The sequence below is a fragment of the Eleginops maclovinus genome, chromosome 13 (assembly GCF_036324505.1).
Source record: "Eleginops maclovinus isolate JMC-PN-2008 ecotype Puerto Natales chromosome 13, JC_Emac_rtc_rv5, whole genome shotgun sequence".
Lineage (NCBI taxonomy): Eukaryota > Metazoa > Chordata > Actinopteri > Perciformes > Eleginopidae > Eleginops > Eleginops maclovinus.
In genome coordinates this window covers 11,994,960-12,012,250 of record NC_086361.1, presented here as the reverse complement: position 1 = coordinate 12,012,250, position 17,291 = coordinate 11,994,960, and the positions used below count along the sequence as shown (strand labels likewise).

The window sequence follows — 17,291 nt, the reverse complement described above, 5'->3', positions numbered from 1 at the left end:
CCTGCTTTAATGAGAATTTATTTTCTTTGCAGTTGGGGAAAAGATCCGAAGAATCATTCATACAAAGAATAAATGAAAAGGACCTGCTTATAGCTGAACATGAAAAAGTTATTATGGGTCATGAGCAGTCGCTGACAGAGTTAAGGACGGTGGAGAAGTCTTTTGCACAAACACTGAAAGAGAAAAACGAATTAACTGCAATAATCACAGAACAGGAGCGGTCATTGACCCTGCTCAAAGAGGAACTTATTCATGTGGCACGGACTACTGATGACAATATTATAGGCCCTTCAGAGAAAGACTTGATCATAGCAGAGCACGAGCGAGTAATTTCAGAACGTGACTACTCTCTCACCCAGCTCGAGGATGAGCTGGAAACCTCTGAAAAAAGCCTAAGTGACCTCCAACAACGAATGGCCGCAAAAGAAGCAGAGCTTGAAAGCTGCATGGATGAGTTGGAAAACAGCAAGGCCGGCTTAGATAGCTGTAAAAGTGAAATGGAGAGATGTAAATTAGAATGGGAGAAAGACCTGGTGGAGTTAGAAAGCTGTAGAAGCGAAATAGGGAGATGTAAATTAGACTGGGAGAAAGACCGGGTGGAGTTAGAAAGCTGTAGAAGCGAAATAGGGAGATGTAAATTAGACTGGGAGAAAGACCGGGTGGAGTTAGAAAGCTGTAAAAGTGAAATGGAGAGATGTAAATTAGACTGGGAGAAAGACCGGGTGGAGTTAGAAAGCTGTAAAAGTGAAATGGAGAGATGTAAATTAGACTGGGAGAAAGACCGGGTGGAGTTAGAAAGCTGTGCGGGTGAACTTACAACCTCCAGACAGAAAGAGCGAATGTCATCTAACGAAATCATGCAGCTCATGGGCACAGTGGAGGATCTGCAGAAGCGTAATCACCAGGGCAGCCTCTCTGAGGGGGACACAATCCAACAAATGCAGGAAGAGAATGCGAGGAACCTCGAAATTTTCAGGGCGGAGCTGGATGAGATGTACGGCGAGCAAATAGTCCAGATGAAGCAGGCCATTAATTTGCAGCATGAATCGAAAGTGGAGCAAGTGGCAGAACAACATCGCGCTGAGCTCAAGCTTCTGAAATCTCAGCAGCTGTCTCAAAGCTCCACTGTTAGCATTGAGGTGGACACACTCAATGCTAACATTAGGGAGCTTCAAGCGACATTACAGCAATCCCAAGCAATGCAAGACAACTTCAGACAAGAGCTAAGCCAAGTCACCCAAGAGAAGTTCAACCTGCAGGCCAAGGTGGAGGATCTCCTCCTAGATCTATGTTCTGCTAAAAAACAAGTGGAGCAGGTCTCCCACAGCCTTATGTCTCAGGAAAGCCATCAAGGTGAATTGCAGCGCCTCCAGGAAAAAATTGACAATCTTAACAGCGAGCTGGATGCTGCTCAGGAGGCGGCTCAGGAAGCAGAAATAAAACATGAATCAGAAACGACCAATTACAAAATCAAGTTGGAGATGCTGGAGAGAGAGAAAGATGCAGTTCTGGACCGCATGGCCGAGTCACAGGAGTCAGAGCTAGAGCGTCTGAGGACTCAGCTTCTGTTCAGCCACGAGGAGGAGCTCACCATGCTTAGGGAGGAATTGCAAAGGGAGGGCTTCCTAAACACGGAGAACCTTCTCAACGAAGCTGCTATCAAACACGAGAAAGCACTGGATGACCTGCGCAAGCGTTATGAAGAGGAACTGCATCTGTTACGAAAAGAGAGGTCAAGTTTTGCCACAGAGCGGGATGAGCTTTTCCACCAAATTCTCGGACTGAAGGAAGATCTGAAGATGGCTTTGCACAGCTCCAAAGCAGACGAGCTGGTCCAGCAGCTTCAGGAACTTCAGGTAGAGATCGAGGAACTGAGGAAGGGAGGAGAAGAACGAGCTCGTATGGGAAATGAAATTCAATCATTGCTAAAAAAAACAGAGGTGCTTGAAAACCAAACCAGGGAAAAGGAACGGTGTTGGGAAAACAAATGGAAGGATCAGGAAACGGAAAAAGAGACATTGACGGAATCAAATCACACTTTGAAAGAAGAGTTGGACTCAATAAATCTGAAAATTGAGACCCTCACTGCAGAGAATAATCAAATACAGCAACAAGTGGTTCAGCTCACTGAGGAAATTGAAAAACAGAGGACTACTTTCTCTTTTGCCGAGAAGAATTTTGAGGTAAATTATCAGGAGCTGAAGGAAGAGTACACGTGTCTTATTGAGGCGAAAACGCAGCTAGAAGAGAGGACCCTGAAGGAGACACTCGAATTTGAGGCAAAAATTTCCAGCCTTCAGTCGCAGATTGGGGAGCTGAAGGAGAGCTGCAGCAAAATGGACGACGTGAATACAGAGAGACAGGAACAAGCTGTAACAGAAAAAGATACTACTGAGTTAATGGAGAAGCTTAATATTACTTTAAGTGAGAAGGAGAGCCTGGCTGCAAGGCTTTCCGAAGTTACAGAAAAACTGATGTGTACAGAGTCTGAAGTGGCTCAGCTAGAGAAAGATCTGCTCAAATTGAGACAAGAAAATGTGAAGGTCATCACGCAGCGTGAAAACCTGGGGAAAGAGCTGGAAAAGAAAAAGGAAATTATAAGAAAGCAAACAAGGGGGAAGGACGCTCAGGGAAAAGCTAAGCTCCAGCGAGAAGGACAAGCTGCTGAGACAGTGTCTTCTGAGGAACATCACCTTAAGATTCAATCTATGCAAGAAGAGATAAAAGCTCTTCAGTCTCTCTTACAGGCAGCTGAATCCGAGAGAGACAGCTTCAAACAGACCTTTGAGATCCAGAACCTTTCACCGGCTCCTTCTCCAGCAGCGGTTAAACCAGTAGAGGAGGGACCTGCTGAAGGACCATCCTTGCCACCCAAGCCCACAGCCTCAGGGTCAAACAGGCGCAAGAGACGGCAGAGGTCGAAGCAGGAGCTCAAACTGGGAACCGCTATAGCAGACTGCAGAGAAGAAAAGCAAAGGGAGGGGGAGGAGGAGGCAGTGTTGGAGGAAGAGGGAGCAACAAGTGCTGCAGAGCAGGAGATGCAGCCTCAGATGGAGAGCCAGGTTTTGCCATGTTCACGAGAGAGGGCCGGTAAAGAGGACTCCACTGACGGACATCAGGGAGACGGAGGCACCAAACGGGTAAGCACACACACACATGCTTCCACTGCAACGCTGCTTTTTCCTTTATTGCTTCTAGGTCTGATTAAATTACGTGTGTGAGTGAGTGGTGAAAGGGCTTTTCAGAAACTGAGCGTTATAAAAGAATACATTTAAAAAACTGCATGCACATTAAAAATTGATATCACATTCACAATGAATGCTGCGATGTTTGATATTGTTATTAGCTTCATCAAAGATGTGGGAATGGCATTCATAGCCATATAAATCTCTCACTAAAACAGTATGACAGGGTTTTATGCTCGGACATGTTTTCCCTCCAGTGACGAACGGTCATGATTGCATATTTCCTGAGTGTCTGAAGCCTTGCTCTCCTAGGTAGCATTCAGCAGCACAGTCATACTGTTGTGTAAAAGATAGCCGTAGGGTTTTAAGTTCATGCAAACCATTCCGAGGCATTGGTTGTGTGTAACTGTGGGAAGAATAATGGAGAAGAAAAACCTGCGCAAACATTTCAGCCTGCACACCACAGAGAAGTGCCAGGACTTCATCGATATTCTGCTCATTTCTACTTTTAAAGGAACACCATACAATATTTATAATCATTCTATTCGGCTTCTCCTCAAACTGAATATTATGTTGCTTTTGAAAACCAAACAAAAGGAAACATTCACCCTCAGTATTTTGCGTTAAATCGTCGCCATTGAAGAAAAATATGTACATTGTAGTTTCTCTCGGTCCTGCAGGGAGTAACAGGTATGAGGTGAGAATCGATTTTTACCCCCGTCACTTCTGTGTCAGTGGCACTTCAAGATGTGTCTCATTTACACCAGACAAAGGATACAGTGCAGTGTCTGTCTGCCATTTCATGGGTTTCATATTGTTTTTATCACCTCCTGGGCTGGAAAATGGTCCAGATGACATTTATGATGTGGAGAAAGATAGGTTTTTTATTCCTACGTATCATTTTCATTAAATGCATAACTTAATGGCTGTCGAATAAAGACATTTATCAGTAGCTATCCTCAGTTAGTTGTTCCTCTGAAGTCTGTAAAACTAGTTTTAATTTTTGCCTCTAACACTTAATGAAAAGTAGAAATGTCCTTTTTTTAGAAACAATTTCAATGTTTCTACTTTTCGTATCAATGCAATCAAAAAGGGAACTTAAAACATAATGAGGTTCAGGCAAACATAGACAGATCAACTTTAAAAGCAGTAATTCAACTTGATAAACATTACCCCCAATGGGTGAAAGATGAAATAAAGACAAACTTTAACATGACGATGTCCTATAAATGATACTGGATCATGTAATTATACATTGATTTCTCATTTTTTTCTGCTCCCTCTCAGTGAGTTTTTCAACGCGGTGCACATTGTCTTTCTTCCATCAATGTCATTTTTATCTGCATCGTTTCTGAGGATATAATGTAAGACAGATTTTTCATTCTGCTTGCTTCTGTAGGTGAGCAGACATGGAACGGGTCAGCACACGGAGCCTGATGCCTGTCAGGGAGCAGAGGAAGAAAAAGAGACCACTGAGCATGTAAATGTCACCTAAACTCACATCCTGCCCTTTGGTTTGCACTCTCTCTTTGATACATCATACAGTTTGGTGTAAAGGTCAATAAATAGGTTCTTTTACAGCACACACACAAGGGCCTTTATTCATCTTATCCTAAATATCTTCCACTTTGTTTTTAATGTTTGCTAAAGTTTAATTTAGATAAGAACACAACAAATGTAGCTGTGTAAGAAGCAGCATTAGAGGATTTAAAACAACTTAGTGTTATCAGAGCAGAGCCTAACTGTTACAGAAAGGAAGAGGGAATGTTTTGACATGAAACAATATTCTGAAAAGGAAAACAGAAAGCCTTTCTGAATCAAAGCATTCGGTGACGAAACACTGCCTGCTGTATGGAGGGTGAACCTTGACAGCGCCCGAGGCAGCTGTCGGTGTGAAAGATTTCCTGGCAACAACTTTTTCGTGCCAAAATATGACAATTAAATCTAACTAATTTGGCAAACAGAATATCAAGGGCACTACAATTATGTAAATAAAAGCGTTTTAACCCTTCAAAAAGAGGTACTGAACATCACCAATTTGTGCCAAATGTATATACGAGTGGTTCTCGCAGGAGGCCCTACACATGGTGCAAGAGCTTTGGCAGGTTTTAGGGATTTCCTCTCTCTAAAAGTTGTTTTTCTTTTTCAAATGTTGTTCAAAGCAGCTGTGTTTTTGTTGTTGCGGCACATCATAATGCAGCTGCAGTCTGTTTGTGAGGCGCAGAGCGGCTACATCAGAGCAGTTGCCAGTTTGAAAAGGACTCTCCACACTTCAGTGTCAGATGTAGCGCGGATGGGGAGATTGTATCATAACAAAGCCTTTTTAAATACAGCCTAATTAAAATTTAGAGTGCACTCTACAAAAAAGCATCCGACATCAAAGGTAACAGAATCACAATTTCATAATTGTAACCCTAATGAATTTGTGCTAATGCATAATTAGAGGAAGAGGCCTCACTGTTTGCCTTTTGTTCTCGTTTACAGAAGGGATAATAGCCGACCTCTCATCCCGAACACAGATGGCTCGTGCTGCTACTTTATCATAAAAATAAGATTGTTGTAGTCGGAGTTATGTTAATTATTCATATAGCACAACTAATGTAGAATGCAAAATGTAATTATTGAATTAGTGAAAATATATATTTAGCTTTTTACAAATTGTGTTTAATGTTCCAGTCATCTTTCTCTAAATAATATCTGTGTGTTAACGGGATGTATTCCTGTGGTCAGGGTGAGTGCCGGCTGCAGATGGAGGCCCAGCGCCTCAGCCTGTCTCAGATCCACGCCGCACAGATCGAGCTGCAGCAGGAGGATTCAGAGCACCGCACACACACACTGGAGCTGAAACTGCAGCACCTGAAAGATGATGGAGACCAGGGTGAGCAGACGTGTGCGTTTGTGGCAAGACATTGCTTTTGATTTATCATTCACGATGGATCAGCACAGATGGATCTATAATAGTTGTTGTACCGTGTGTGTTGTTAGGCTGTGTGTGAACCATAAAGATTACAATTATTCATGAAATATTCTATGCTTTTTTCAGATAAGCCACAGATCTTTAATTACCACTACATGTTACAAGCTGTGTCACAAGAATGCAGTGAGATCATTCAGGTATTTTTTTAAGTTTCTTTAATTATGTTATTAATATGTTGTCAGGGGTTACCACAGCTGTTCACCTTCTCTGTCTGTTCTGTGTTCAGAGTTTTGGGAAGATGTTTGGTGAAGAGTTCTTGGAGGGTGTTGCCACAGAAAGCCGGATGCCATCTACAGTGGAAAGACCGGAGACTAGTGAATCCACCTCCATTGTTCAGGAGGCCAGAGGTAATTAGTCTCTCAAAGAAATACAGTTATAAAGTACTACAGATAATAATGCATATTTTCATTGTGCTGTGGAATGTTTAGTCGACTCTATACCTTCAAAGTGCATTCAACTCATCTGTTTATTAAAACGCATCCAATTAAAATACTTGAAATGTTATGTTCCCTTTTTCAAAACTTTTATTTTAAATGGCTTTTTCTTATCTAGAGCTCTACAGAGGTCTTCAACAGGTGAGGGAAAGGATTGAGCAGGAGCATCATCGACTGGCACAGCTCCAGGCTCAGCTCAGAGCTGAAGGGAACAAGGTAACAACACACACATCTTCCTGAGGTCATAAGCTGTGCCCCAATACCAAAATACAGCCCCTTATTCAGGTTTTTAGTATGTTGATTCACTCTGAAATTAAAATGAAGTATTCTGAAATATATAGCATGGATAGTTCACTAACTGGCGGACCGTGGCCCGGGTCTGGACCCTGACCTATACAGACCCGGACCTATAATCAATACATTAATAAGAGATTTTCATTTTGAAGGGACAATTCCATTTTAACCGGCGCCAACAGGGGGCGAAAGAGATGAGTGATTGATACAGGGAGATAAACACAAGAAGAAGAGACAAGTTGGCGGGAGACAGAGAGAGAAGGCGGAGAGAAGAGTGAGTGAAGGGACGAGTTAGTGTGAGAGAGAAGACGGAGAGAAGAGTGAGGGGAGAGACGAGTTAGCGGGAGACAGAGAAAGGGGAGGGACGAGTTAGAGGGAGACAGAGAAGACGGAATGAAGAGTGAGTGAAGAGACGAGTTAGTGGGAGAGAGAAGACGGAGAGAAGAGTGAGGGGAGAGACGAGTTAGCGGGAGACAGAGAAAGGGGAGAGACGAGTTAGCGGGAGACAGAAGACGGAAAGAAGAGTGAGGGGAGAGACAAGTTAGCGGGAGACAGAGGAGGCGGAGAGAATAGTGAGGGGAGAGACAAGTTAGCGGGACAGAGAGGAGGCAGAGAGAAGAGTGAGGGGCGAGACGAGTTAGCGCGAGACAGAGGACGCAGAGAGAAGAGTGAGGGGAGGGACGAGTTAGCGGGACACAGAGGACGCGCGGAGAAGAGTGAGGGGAGAGACGAGTTAGCGGGAGACAGAGAAGACAGAGAGAAGAGTGAGGGGAGGGACGAGTCAGCGGGAGACAAAGACTGAGAGAAGAGGGAAGGGAGAGACACGTTTTACTAAAATGAAGCACTTTTAAGATGCTCACATTTTCAAAAGCTGTTTTATTTATTTTCTCTATTCTATTTTAAATGCAACCCGAGTGCTACATTGAAAATATCTACGGTATTATTCTGTACATCTGTATAGTTCAAGTGACAGTAAATATTGTTGTTTTTCAATTGTACTTTGTTTGTTTGATAAGACAGTCAGTTGATTACATGCAGACGTTGATACAGCCACTAGGTCACAGCTAATGTCACACTCATTCATAACGCCAGTTATAATATTTTGATGTTCCGGAAATTTTCTCTAACCGGACCTCGTTGAATTTTAATTGAATACCCGTGATGTATACCATTACTTTTTTTTTTTGACATTGCAAAAATGAAATGGAGGTGCGGCTCACAGCTGGAAAACTGTTTTTTAAATATTTGGATTATACTAAAACTTTTTCTGTTTATTAAAGAATTTTAAATTGGCAGTGAGATTCAAAAGAATCTGTTTCACTTGCAGATCTTGATTCATGTATTATAATGTATTACTTCCTATCTGTACATAAAAAGATAACAACGTACCCACGTTTGAGGAACATAGATGGGAGCAGTGCTACCAGAAACACAGTAACATCTCTGCTGGTCTCCTAGATGACTGGGCTGCAAGGGGCATACAATGAACTGAAGAGCAGCAGCGAGAAGGAGATCTCTGACTTGCGTGGGCAAGTTTCCAGCTCAAGCCCCTCCACAAACAAAGGTAAACGGAGTAATCCTCCGTAGCTGAAAATAAAAAAGCTGGCAGGTCACGCTCTAATGTCAGGTCACTGTGTCCCAACAGAAATTGTAAAAAATAGAGCTACAATTATATTATATAAGCATTGCCATTTTCTATCATTAAAGCAAATCATAATTTATTATAATCTTAATTAAGGTTTCATTACTAAAAAAGACATGTTTCCTTTCTGTTCAATAAGATATAATTAATTCAAGTAACTCCAGTTATATTTAGCACCATTTAAAGAGTTTTAAGCATAAATTGATGCTGACCTGATTTTCTTTTTCTTTCCAAAGAGGTGCGCACCTGTATTCTTTTGTTGCAAGCCTTTTTATCCATTCTCTTTTTATGACATTCTCTTATTTCTTACAACAGTGATCCATTGTTTCCCAGAAAGAACATGTCAGTTTCATTTAATTGATTTCATCCTTTATGCTTTCCAGTTGAGGCGTAATGAATTTCACATTACCTCCTTTCTCTCGCTCAGATCTGGAGGAGCGAGCTGGTGCTGCATCGACCTCCCTCACAAAGGAAGTGCAGAGGTTGAAGGCCGAGGAGCAGCAGAAGCAGCTCCAGCTGGAGGAGAGTCACCGACAAGAGCTGGAGCGCCTCCGAGCTCACTACCAGCAGCAGGCCGCGGAGAGCGAGGAGCGCTACGCCACCGAGCTCTTCATGCTGCAGCAGCGCCTGCAGGAGGTCACCGGCACGCAGACACACCTCAGGTGACGACACTGTCAAAACACAACTCCAACATTGATAGATGATTCTTTTGTATTCAGATAAGGCAATGTTAATGTACAGCAGTCGACATGTCCACAAATTATTATGAAATAAATCTTAAAAATAATAAAAAATATATATCAAATATAATTTTAAAAAAGCTCAAGTATATTATGTTCTGGAAAATAAGAGATCCGGTCATTATAATTATAATTCTCAACATGACATCTCAACTAAATATTAACTACATTTCTTTAAATAGTCAGGGTTTCATTATTTAGACTCAAGCCTACTCAACCTCTTATTCTTGGAGAAATGTTGTTGTTATTGTTTTCATCACAATGTTGAAAATGGGCTTTTTCTGTTTAGATTGAAGGATGGATAGCGTTTTCAAAAAATATAATTTTGCTCCAGTTTATTAAACTTTAAAAACATTTAATTTTAATTAACAACCGGGAAGGCAAATGTTGTCGGATTAGTTGTGGTATTTAAGAATTTTCAATGGATCATACAGGCTCCCTCACACATCAATCATGTAATCAGTGGCTCTACACTTGATTGATTGATGCATGTTTTTGTTAGGGGGACAGCAGACTGAGGTACATGATCTTCTACAGATCCCAAATACTAGAAACATCCTCAACCCAGTTCAGTTGTTAACATAGCCAACACTAACAAAATATTCAATTCAGGTTTCTGAAGCACTTCAGCTCTACAAATATAACTATAATCCTTTCATTAATAGCTCATAACTATGACTAACTGGTTTAATGCAGAGATGATAACTTTAATATTTCCAAACCAAACCAAACCACTGTGGGTAAGCTCTTCCTCATGGATAAAAATGAGCAGTCCTGCAGTCACCATGAAAACTGAAATGCTGCTGCCCTCCACTGTCTGATTTCATATTTGAAATCAGACAGTGGAGGGCAGGGACTTACTGCCATGTTTGAAGTAAATGATACTAGACAAAGATAACAATGTGCAATATAATGACATACATTATTTGTAACATGTACATATATAATTAATATAGGATGTCGAATTACATTATTCATGTTGATAAGGGCACTGTATATGTAATGTCTAGAGCTCAAACAAATAATCAGTGAGTTGACAGAAAATCACTTTGCAATCTTTATTTTATATTCTGACATTTTATAGTATTGTTTTATCCATTAATTGAGAAAATAATCAACAGATTAAGCAGAGTAAATACGAAACAACCATTAGTGTGTATCCAAGTTTTGTTATCACTTCAGTTTGTGTTTCCTTTACATTTATTTGTAATAGTTGTTGTTGGTTTCTAAGCCCAATTTATGAAATGTGCGTTACAGATAAATATTTAGACTTAAATGCTTATTGCTAAAATGTTTTTTTTATAGGACCATTTAAAACATTTACATTCATACTCCTATCCAAGCACTACCAGGCAATTGATTTTAAAGAAAAATATCTGACTTTTTTTAAATAATCAAATGTTGCAGATCAATGAATTCTGACTTGTTTTTTCTTTCTGCCCGTCCAGTGCTCCAGACTCCAGCTGTGAGGGGATGGAGGAGCACGGAGATGAACTAAAGGTTTGGCTTCTACATTTTGCCCTCATCCGAATCTCCCATGTCACATGCACCACATCTTACTACTAGCTGATAAGTGTACATGCATTAAGACGCTATGACAGTTATGATGGGTGTGAGGGGGCAGTTGCTGCCTTTAGGCTAAAACGTGCCCTAAATTCCGCAGCTTCGTTCCAGAAGAAGGATTGTGAGAAGCCCTATATCTTAACGATTAAAAGGGATGGACGTTATATAACCTGCCATTTTAGCGTATCACTCCTGAACCAATCCGACGTCCTGTAGTCGCTGAATGAAAGGAGGATTCTGCCTTGCGCTCTATTTAAGCCATCTCATGCTCACGTCACTCCAACTTCCATCGTGTCTTCCCTCTCTCAAACCTCAAAGTTCCCACAGCTCGCGTGATGCTGCAGGGACCAGTGACCAAGATAGGAGAGTAAAGATTGACAGAAGCTCAGGAAGAGCGAGAACAGGAAAGAAATTGGGCATGATGCACTTTAAGACATTTGGATTGGAGATGTGCAGCCGGAGGCGAGTGCTAAACAGACAAAAAAGGGATTCATCTCCAGACAGAGTGGTAGTGTGTTTCGGGGAAAATGTGGCTCCCTGAAATGGGATGCAAGACATCTCTTTATCATCCTGGGGGGTAGAGGGAACAAAGTGTTGTTTTAATAGTGGTCTAAGGGCGGGTGGGGTTTAGCAACAGGGAAGAGGACACATTTATTTCCGTATCAGCCTTTAGGGATCTTTCGCTGTCCATATTTTATCTGCCTCATTTTATCACATGGCAGCTGCTGCTGTGTGCTACATAAGATTTTATGTTGTTACTTGCTACTCTAACTTCCTTTTCCTCACAATTCGCAGGACCTGTGTGGGGAGGAACTGTCGGAGGGAGGTGTGGAGCTGCGCTGGCCTGTCAGGTCTGCAGGCCTGACAGCACAGCTGCAGGCGCTGAGGAGAGCTCTCTACCACAAGTATGTCCAAGAAGTAGCAGCTCTCAAAGAGCAGCACAACAGAGAGCTGAAGAGACTGAGAGAAGAAAAAGATAAGGAGAGGAAAACCGAGGCGAGAGGAGGGAGCGATTTCAATGGTATAAACGGAGCTGGGAGCTCCAGTGAGAGCCTCGGGCCGGCCGGGCTGGAAGACCGACAACACTGGGAGAGAGTGGAGGAGGAAGTAGCCAAGGTAGGTTACCTTACATTTTGTATGACATAAAAGCCTGTTGTCTAGTCAGTATACATAGAGCTTGTAGTAGATGACAGTGGCATTACGTTTTATTGATAAAAGAGGATGCAGTCGATAATTAATCGACTTGTAAAATGATTGATTTATCAAAAAGAAAAACCATGTTTGCCCAAAATTGTATTTTATATATATTTAGTTTGTTGACTGCAGTTCAAACAAAACATGATGTCAACAATGCACGCTCACTTTTGTCTGATGTTCTTTAGACCTAAAAATGTGTCCTTTTAGTGAGGGACATAATCAACAATATAATGGAAATTATTGTTAGCTGAAGCCCTAGACATATTTCTGTTTTGTTTATTTAAAATAACCTCAGAAAATAGCAACACCATGTGCATGAAGAAGTCACAGGTCTTATCTTTATTATTATGTAACATTTGATCCCATAATTGTTAATAACACTGTCGGAGCACTCTAACTGTAGAGCTCTGTGTCTCCCTAAGACAAATCATCTCTTCATATTTTCCTGACAGGCCATAGTTCAGATGTCTGTGGAGTTTGCACAGAAGATTGAGCTGGCTCGAATCAACAAGCGTGCCTGCCAGAGGAGTGCCTCCATGCAGACGCAGTCCGCTACAGAGGAGATGGAGGACACCGAGGAGCAGGTGACGGCCAGAGCTCCTCTCACCCCGGGCGCCTGGCTGGAGGAAGTGGAGAAGGAGAAGCTGGAGAGAGAGCTGGAGGAGAGGAATGCAGAGATCAGAAAATTAAAGGAGGAGCTGCGGAAAACTGAGTCAGCAGCTGAGCAGGTCAGTGTCACTAACAGAGCTTTCACACACGCAATGTGTTGATGTACTGTCCACTGCTACCCCATAATTAATAACCTCCATCTGAGAGAATTCATTAGTGCTTTGTCATTCATTTTAAGAAGCAGTTTGTCGCAATGCAGGTGTTGCATTGATTACTCAATCATGGATTATATAAGCTTGAACCAACATAAATATTCGTATTCGCTGCTTTTACCTGCTTGCATTGAATTATGTCGCTTAAATCATTGACTGAAGGAAACAGTCTAAGTTTAATTTAGCCAAGATAAAGTGTGAAGCTCTGCAGCAACACGTGTACAGCCAGATATTGTCAGGTTTTCTCTATTGTTGATATTTTGGTCTGCAGTGCCTGTCTCAATGAGGTTTTTTTTTTAACCTTCAATTAAACCTTTTCATATAGATTTTTCATGCATACAAGTTGCATACACAAACTTACTCTCCTCTGAAAAGGGAACAACATCATTATTCTTTTACTATTTTGAACGGTAAACCTGCGATTTATTACTGATGAAATGAGCCAATATGTACTTATACTAGGGTTTTTTTTATAAACACAAACAACCACTACCAATATCAGAGGAAAAATAGTTTGTCCGAGTCTTAACAGTTGGAATTATTTTTGCAGTATTCATATTTGTTTGTCCACTCCTTTCAAATGTGACATTTCACATGTTTGATTAGAAATACTTTCTCTTCTATCTGCTCTGCATGCACTGGTTTCCTTGTGTTGCTTTGGGATTCCTTTTTAAATCATTGCCTCGGTGAGCTTATCCCAATGCCTGTTAGGCTTTCACTAACCATTTATTGCACGGTTAAGCTTTAACTGTGCGATCGCAGTGGCTGTCAGGTTCACTGCTCTTTGGGAGCGGAGTGGCTCTAACTCCCTCTCAGTGAGATTCAGTAAGGATCACTTGGTAAGAGAACGTTCTTAAGCCTCAGTCACTGGCTCAGATGAGTTTTATTAATGAGGAAAAGTCTCTGTATGTTCTTTGAAAACCCTTGATTTAGATGTTTACCCACATTAATATGTTCCTTCCTCTTTAATTTATCATTAACATTAAGGTGAATTTTGTGGAGTCATGGGTAAAAAAATGAACATTGATCTTTTGTTAAGACTGCTTGAACACAAAGTAATATGTAAATGTGTACAGCAATAATATAAAACTATGACAAAGCAGGCTAAGGGATGATAATACAAGATCTGAAAATAATTCTTGATTTTATTTTGAGCTTTCTTTAAAGGTGCCATAGAATGGAAAACTGTATTTACTTTTGCATAGTTGAATAAGGAGAGTTCGGTACAGTGAACTGACATACCGTGAACCTCAACCACCATTGTTTCCTCCTTCACGTGCAAATCATGAATATGCATATCACAGCGGGAAAACGCAGAATTACAACAATCCCTGTGTGTTACGTCACACACGGTAGTCCAGCCCCAACATTGCATACACCAGCTGCTGGAAACACTAACCCTAACACTTACCACTCCGTAACGTTGCTCTCCAATCTCCGACCAGCTGGCTGTTCTTCAAATTCATCGGTTTCCTCCTCCGATAAAGGCTCAAACATGTAAGGTTGGATGCCAATAGACTCCATGGTTAATCTCTCACAGTTTCGCGAACTTCACTTACTTCTGTGGGCTCTGAGGCAGCCATGGATTGCGCCTTGTAAACCAGCCAATCAGAGCAGAGCTCGTCATAATTATTTAAAGGAGCCCCAAAATAAGGCAATTCAGCTTGCTTCATTCTAGGACCAAATCATAGGGTTGTACATGGGCCTGTAAAACCGCATCTGGACATTTTTTGGATCAACCAAAGTTATATACCTTCTTTGTAGAATTCAGAGAACCATTTAAAATACCAGATAGATGCTTTCTATGGCACTTTAATAAATATGGCCATAATTATATGTGTGATAATAATAGTCAATAGAGTGAATTTCATCTTTAAAGCTGTGCTCAGATAACTTTAAAGCTGTTAAAAATACATCCAATATAAACAGTTAGCCTGCAAATGTAAGTGATGAAGATAGGCTAAAAATAAAGAAACATTCTAATAAATAATAATAGTGTTTCTAAAAATGTGTATATGAGGATTTCATCCCAAGTGCTGTCAATTGTTCTTAACTCAGAAGATAGGCGAAGAAAATACATTTGTTTTGATTATTTTATCTGTTCTGTAAAGCCTGCTAGTTGTCATTATAAACATCCACAGTTATAAACCTTAATCCTGGCATCAAACTGTGGTGTATTCCTTTTTAATTTAATGTTTAAAAAGCCTCTTTAGAGGTATTTCATTGTTTCTAATCTGTGAGTATCATTCACAATGTGCTCTAATGTATCACAACTCTTAAGAAGTCACTCTTTGACTGAAGTCAGTGCCACTTATTCACGGTCTCTTCACTGTGTAGAGAGTGGAGGAGATGAGCTGCACTCTGCTGATCTCTCAGAAGATGGAGCTGTTGCCTCTTCTAGTCACTGTGCCTCAGGTGCACCTGTTGCCATAGCTGCACAAAGATAGTAGTGTTTTCTCTCGGCTCCAAGGGAGTTAGAAGTGCCCCTTTGTGTTTGTGTGTTTGTGTGTGTGTGCTTGTTAAAAGGCCAGTGTGTCTACATGCCCCGCGCTGCGCCTTATTTGAATGCACTTTTACTAATGGATGCACATACAGCAACACTGCTGTTCTCTGTCGAGAGTTTGCAGGAGTCTGTTTATCACAACGCAACTCTGCAATGACGGGGCTGCTATCTGTGTTCTCTCTCCTGCCTGTCCAGGCCCTAAAAAAGAAAGAGGACGGTCAAGAACAAACTGAGGAAAAGGAAGATTCAGGCGTGCCGGGAGTGAAGCAGGCTGCTGTAGGCACACTGTCCTCAGAGGATGATGCAGAGTCCACTGAAAGGTATTGATGGGAACTGTGTTCACACTCTTTCAGTATTATAAAACATTATGAACCGAGATGCTCCACAACTTTTTAAACTGTGAGTTATAATAATTGTTTGCGTATTTTTGCCTGTGTTTTAAATCAATTATAAAAATGGGGACACATTTGTCGTTATTTGCTAAGCTTTTAACCGACTGACTTTTGTTTCCCAATAACTGCAGACAATTGAAAAGAAACGTCTCTCCTGCCGTCGTTTTTAACAACTGTCTTTGCTGCTTTCAGAAACGTCCTGCGTAAGGCCAACGAGAAACTCTGTCAGGTGCTGGTTGACGTCCTGAAGACTACGGCAGCAGCAGAGGAAACTATGAGCCTCCACATGCAGAGTCTGCATGAGGCTTCCAGCGGAGGGCAGCAGGCTGCACCCCCCCTCTCCACCGCACAGAGAGAGACCTGGCAGAGAGTTAACACTGAGCCTGTCAGACCGTATGCTGCAGGCAAGTAACATCAGGTCCATGAAATAGTTTAAATGATAGTCCTTATGTTTGGGCAGCAGGTTCAACTGCCTATCAAATATGTTGGTTCAGATGTCGGAGAGCTGGAGGTGAGATTTGCAAAGTAGTGAACAAACAGGGAAAAGTCCTAGGTGAAGTGTGAGTTCACTATACAGTAACTCAGGATCAGAATTTTAAACATGTCTGTGCAGTTTTACACCATTGATCTGCGCTTGCATTAGCATTGTGGTATTTCTTTAGTGTTTACAATCAGTTTGCATTTATTATGTCCTGGTGACAAAACATTGGGAAACAAGTAGGGCATTAAATCTCGTCTTTACTGCACTTTTAGAGTTGAATTTGATTTCAAATGTAACTTTTAACACATCCAGAGTGTTGCTGGCAGCCCTGAATGTACTTTAAGCTAACCTCCTTGCTAAAGCATTATGCAGTCATGGTACAAAATACTGCACCATGACTACCTGTGCTATTGCACCGACAAGGAGTGGAGCCTCCTCCTTCTTCACCAAACCTGGATACTATAATAAAAGAAACTCCATCAGTGTGTGTACAATCAGATGCAAATATCAGCTCGACTGTTAGTCCAGTGTGTCAGATGTCAGAATGACGTCAGAATGCGGTGACTCCATGGGAGCTGAAAACAACAAAGTCTCATGCTTACTCTAATCCTCAGAGTGACTGTAACTCTTTCACGAGACTTTTAAACCTGATTCATTCCCGTTTTTAAAAGACAATCTGTCCTATTATCTGATATTCCGGCTTATTTTTTATTAGTTTTTTGTGGGGAAAATGATCTTTTAGAGAATGCCGTCTTTTTGTGACTTTAAAACATTGTGACTGTAAATTCAAATCCATGAAATTCTATTTGAAACCACCAATATACGTCATTAAGGAAATTGTAAAGTTAATTGTTAAGTAGAATAATACAATTCAGATTACGCTATTAAGCTTCAAGGCACATTGTGTGTTCCTAGTGAACTCTTTTGAACCGGTTTATTTATGCTCCCGCAGCCTTTTTATTATTATACATTTACTTCTCCTGTTCCGCCACGGATAAAACAAATTAGATAAGGTTGCACTCGTCGTTAACTGAGCCTTAAAACATTTCATTGTGTCATGAA

General features: G+C 41.2%; 1 protein-coding gene across 5 annotated transcripts in view; it reads left to right on the top strand.

The window, feature by feature from the left end:
• The window catches only part of akap9 (A kinase (PRKA) anchor protein 9), a 61,242-nt gene that overhangs the window by 14,378 nt on the left and 29,573 nt on the right, over positions 1 to 17,291 (top strand). For all 5 annotated transcript variants that reach the window (XM_063898649.1, XM_063898648.1, XM_063898650.1 and 2 more), the window contains 13 exons: positions 33 to 3,140; positions 4,585 to 4,665; positions 5,916 to 6,063; positions 6,229 to 6,299; positions 6,389 to 6,509; positions 6,715 to 6,812; positions 8,349 to 8,454; positions 8,960 to 9,194; positions 10,721 to 10,772; positions 11,631 to 11,951; positions 12,485 to 12,760; positions 15,552 to 15,676; positions 15,941 to 16,152. In XM_063898649.1, coding sequence (XP_063754719.1) covers positions 33 to 3,140; positions 4,585 to 4,665; positions 5,916 to 6,063; positions 6,229 to 6,299; positions 6,389 to 6,509; positions 6,715 to 6,812; positions 8,349 to 8,454; positions 8,960 to 9,194; positions 10,721 to 10,772; positions 11,631 to 11,951; positions 12,485 to 12,760; positions 15,552 to 15,676; positions 15,941 to 16,152 — 4,954 coding nt within the window. The remainder of the gene's footprint in view (positions 1 to 32; positions 3,141 to 4,584; positions 4,666 to 5,915; positions 6,064 to 6,228; positions 6,300 to 6,388; positions 6,510 to 6,714; positions 6,813 to 8,348; positions 8,455 to 8,959; positions 9,195 to 10,720; positions 10,773 to 11,630; positions 11,952 to 12,484; positions 12,761 to 15,551; positions 15,677 to 15,940; positions 16,153 to 17,291) is intronic.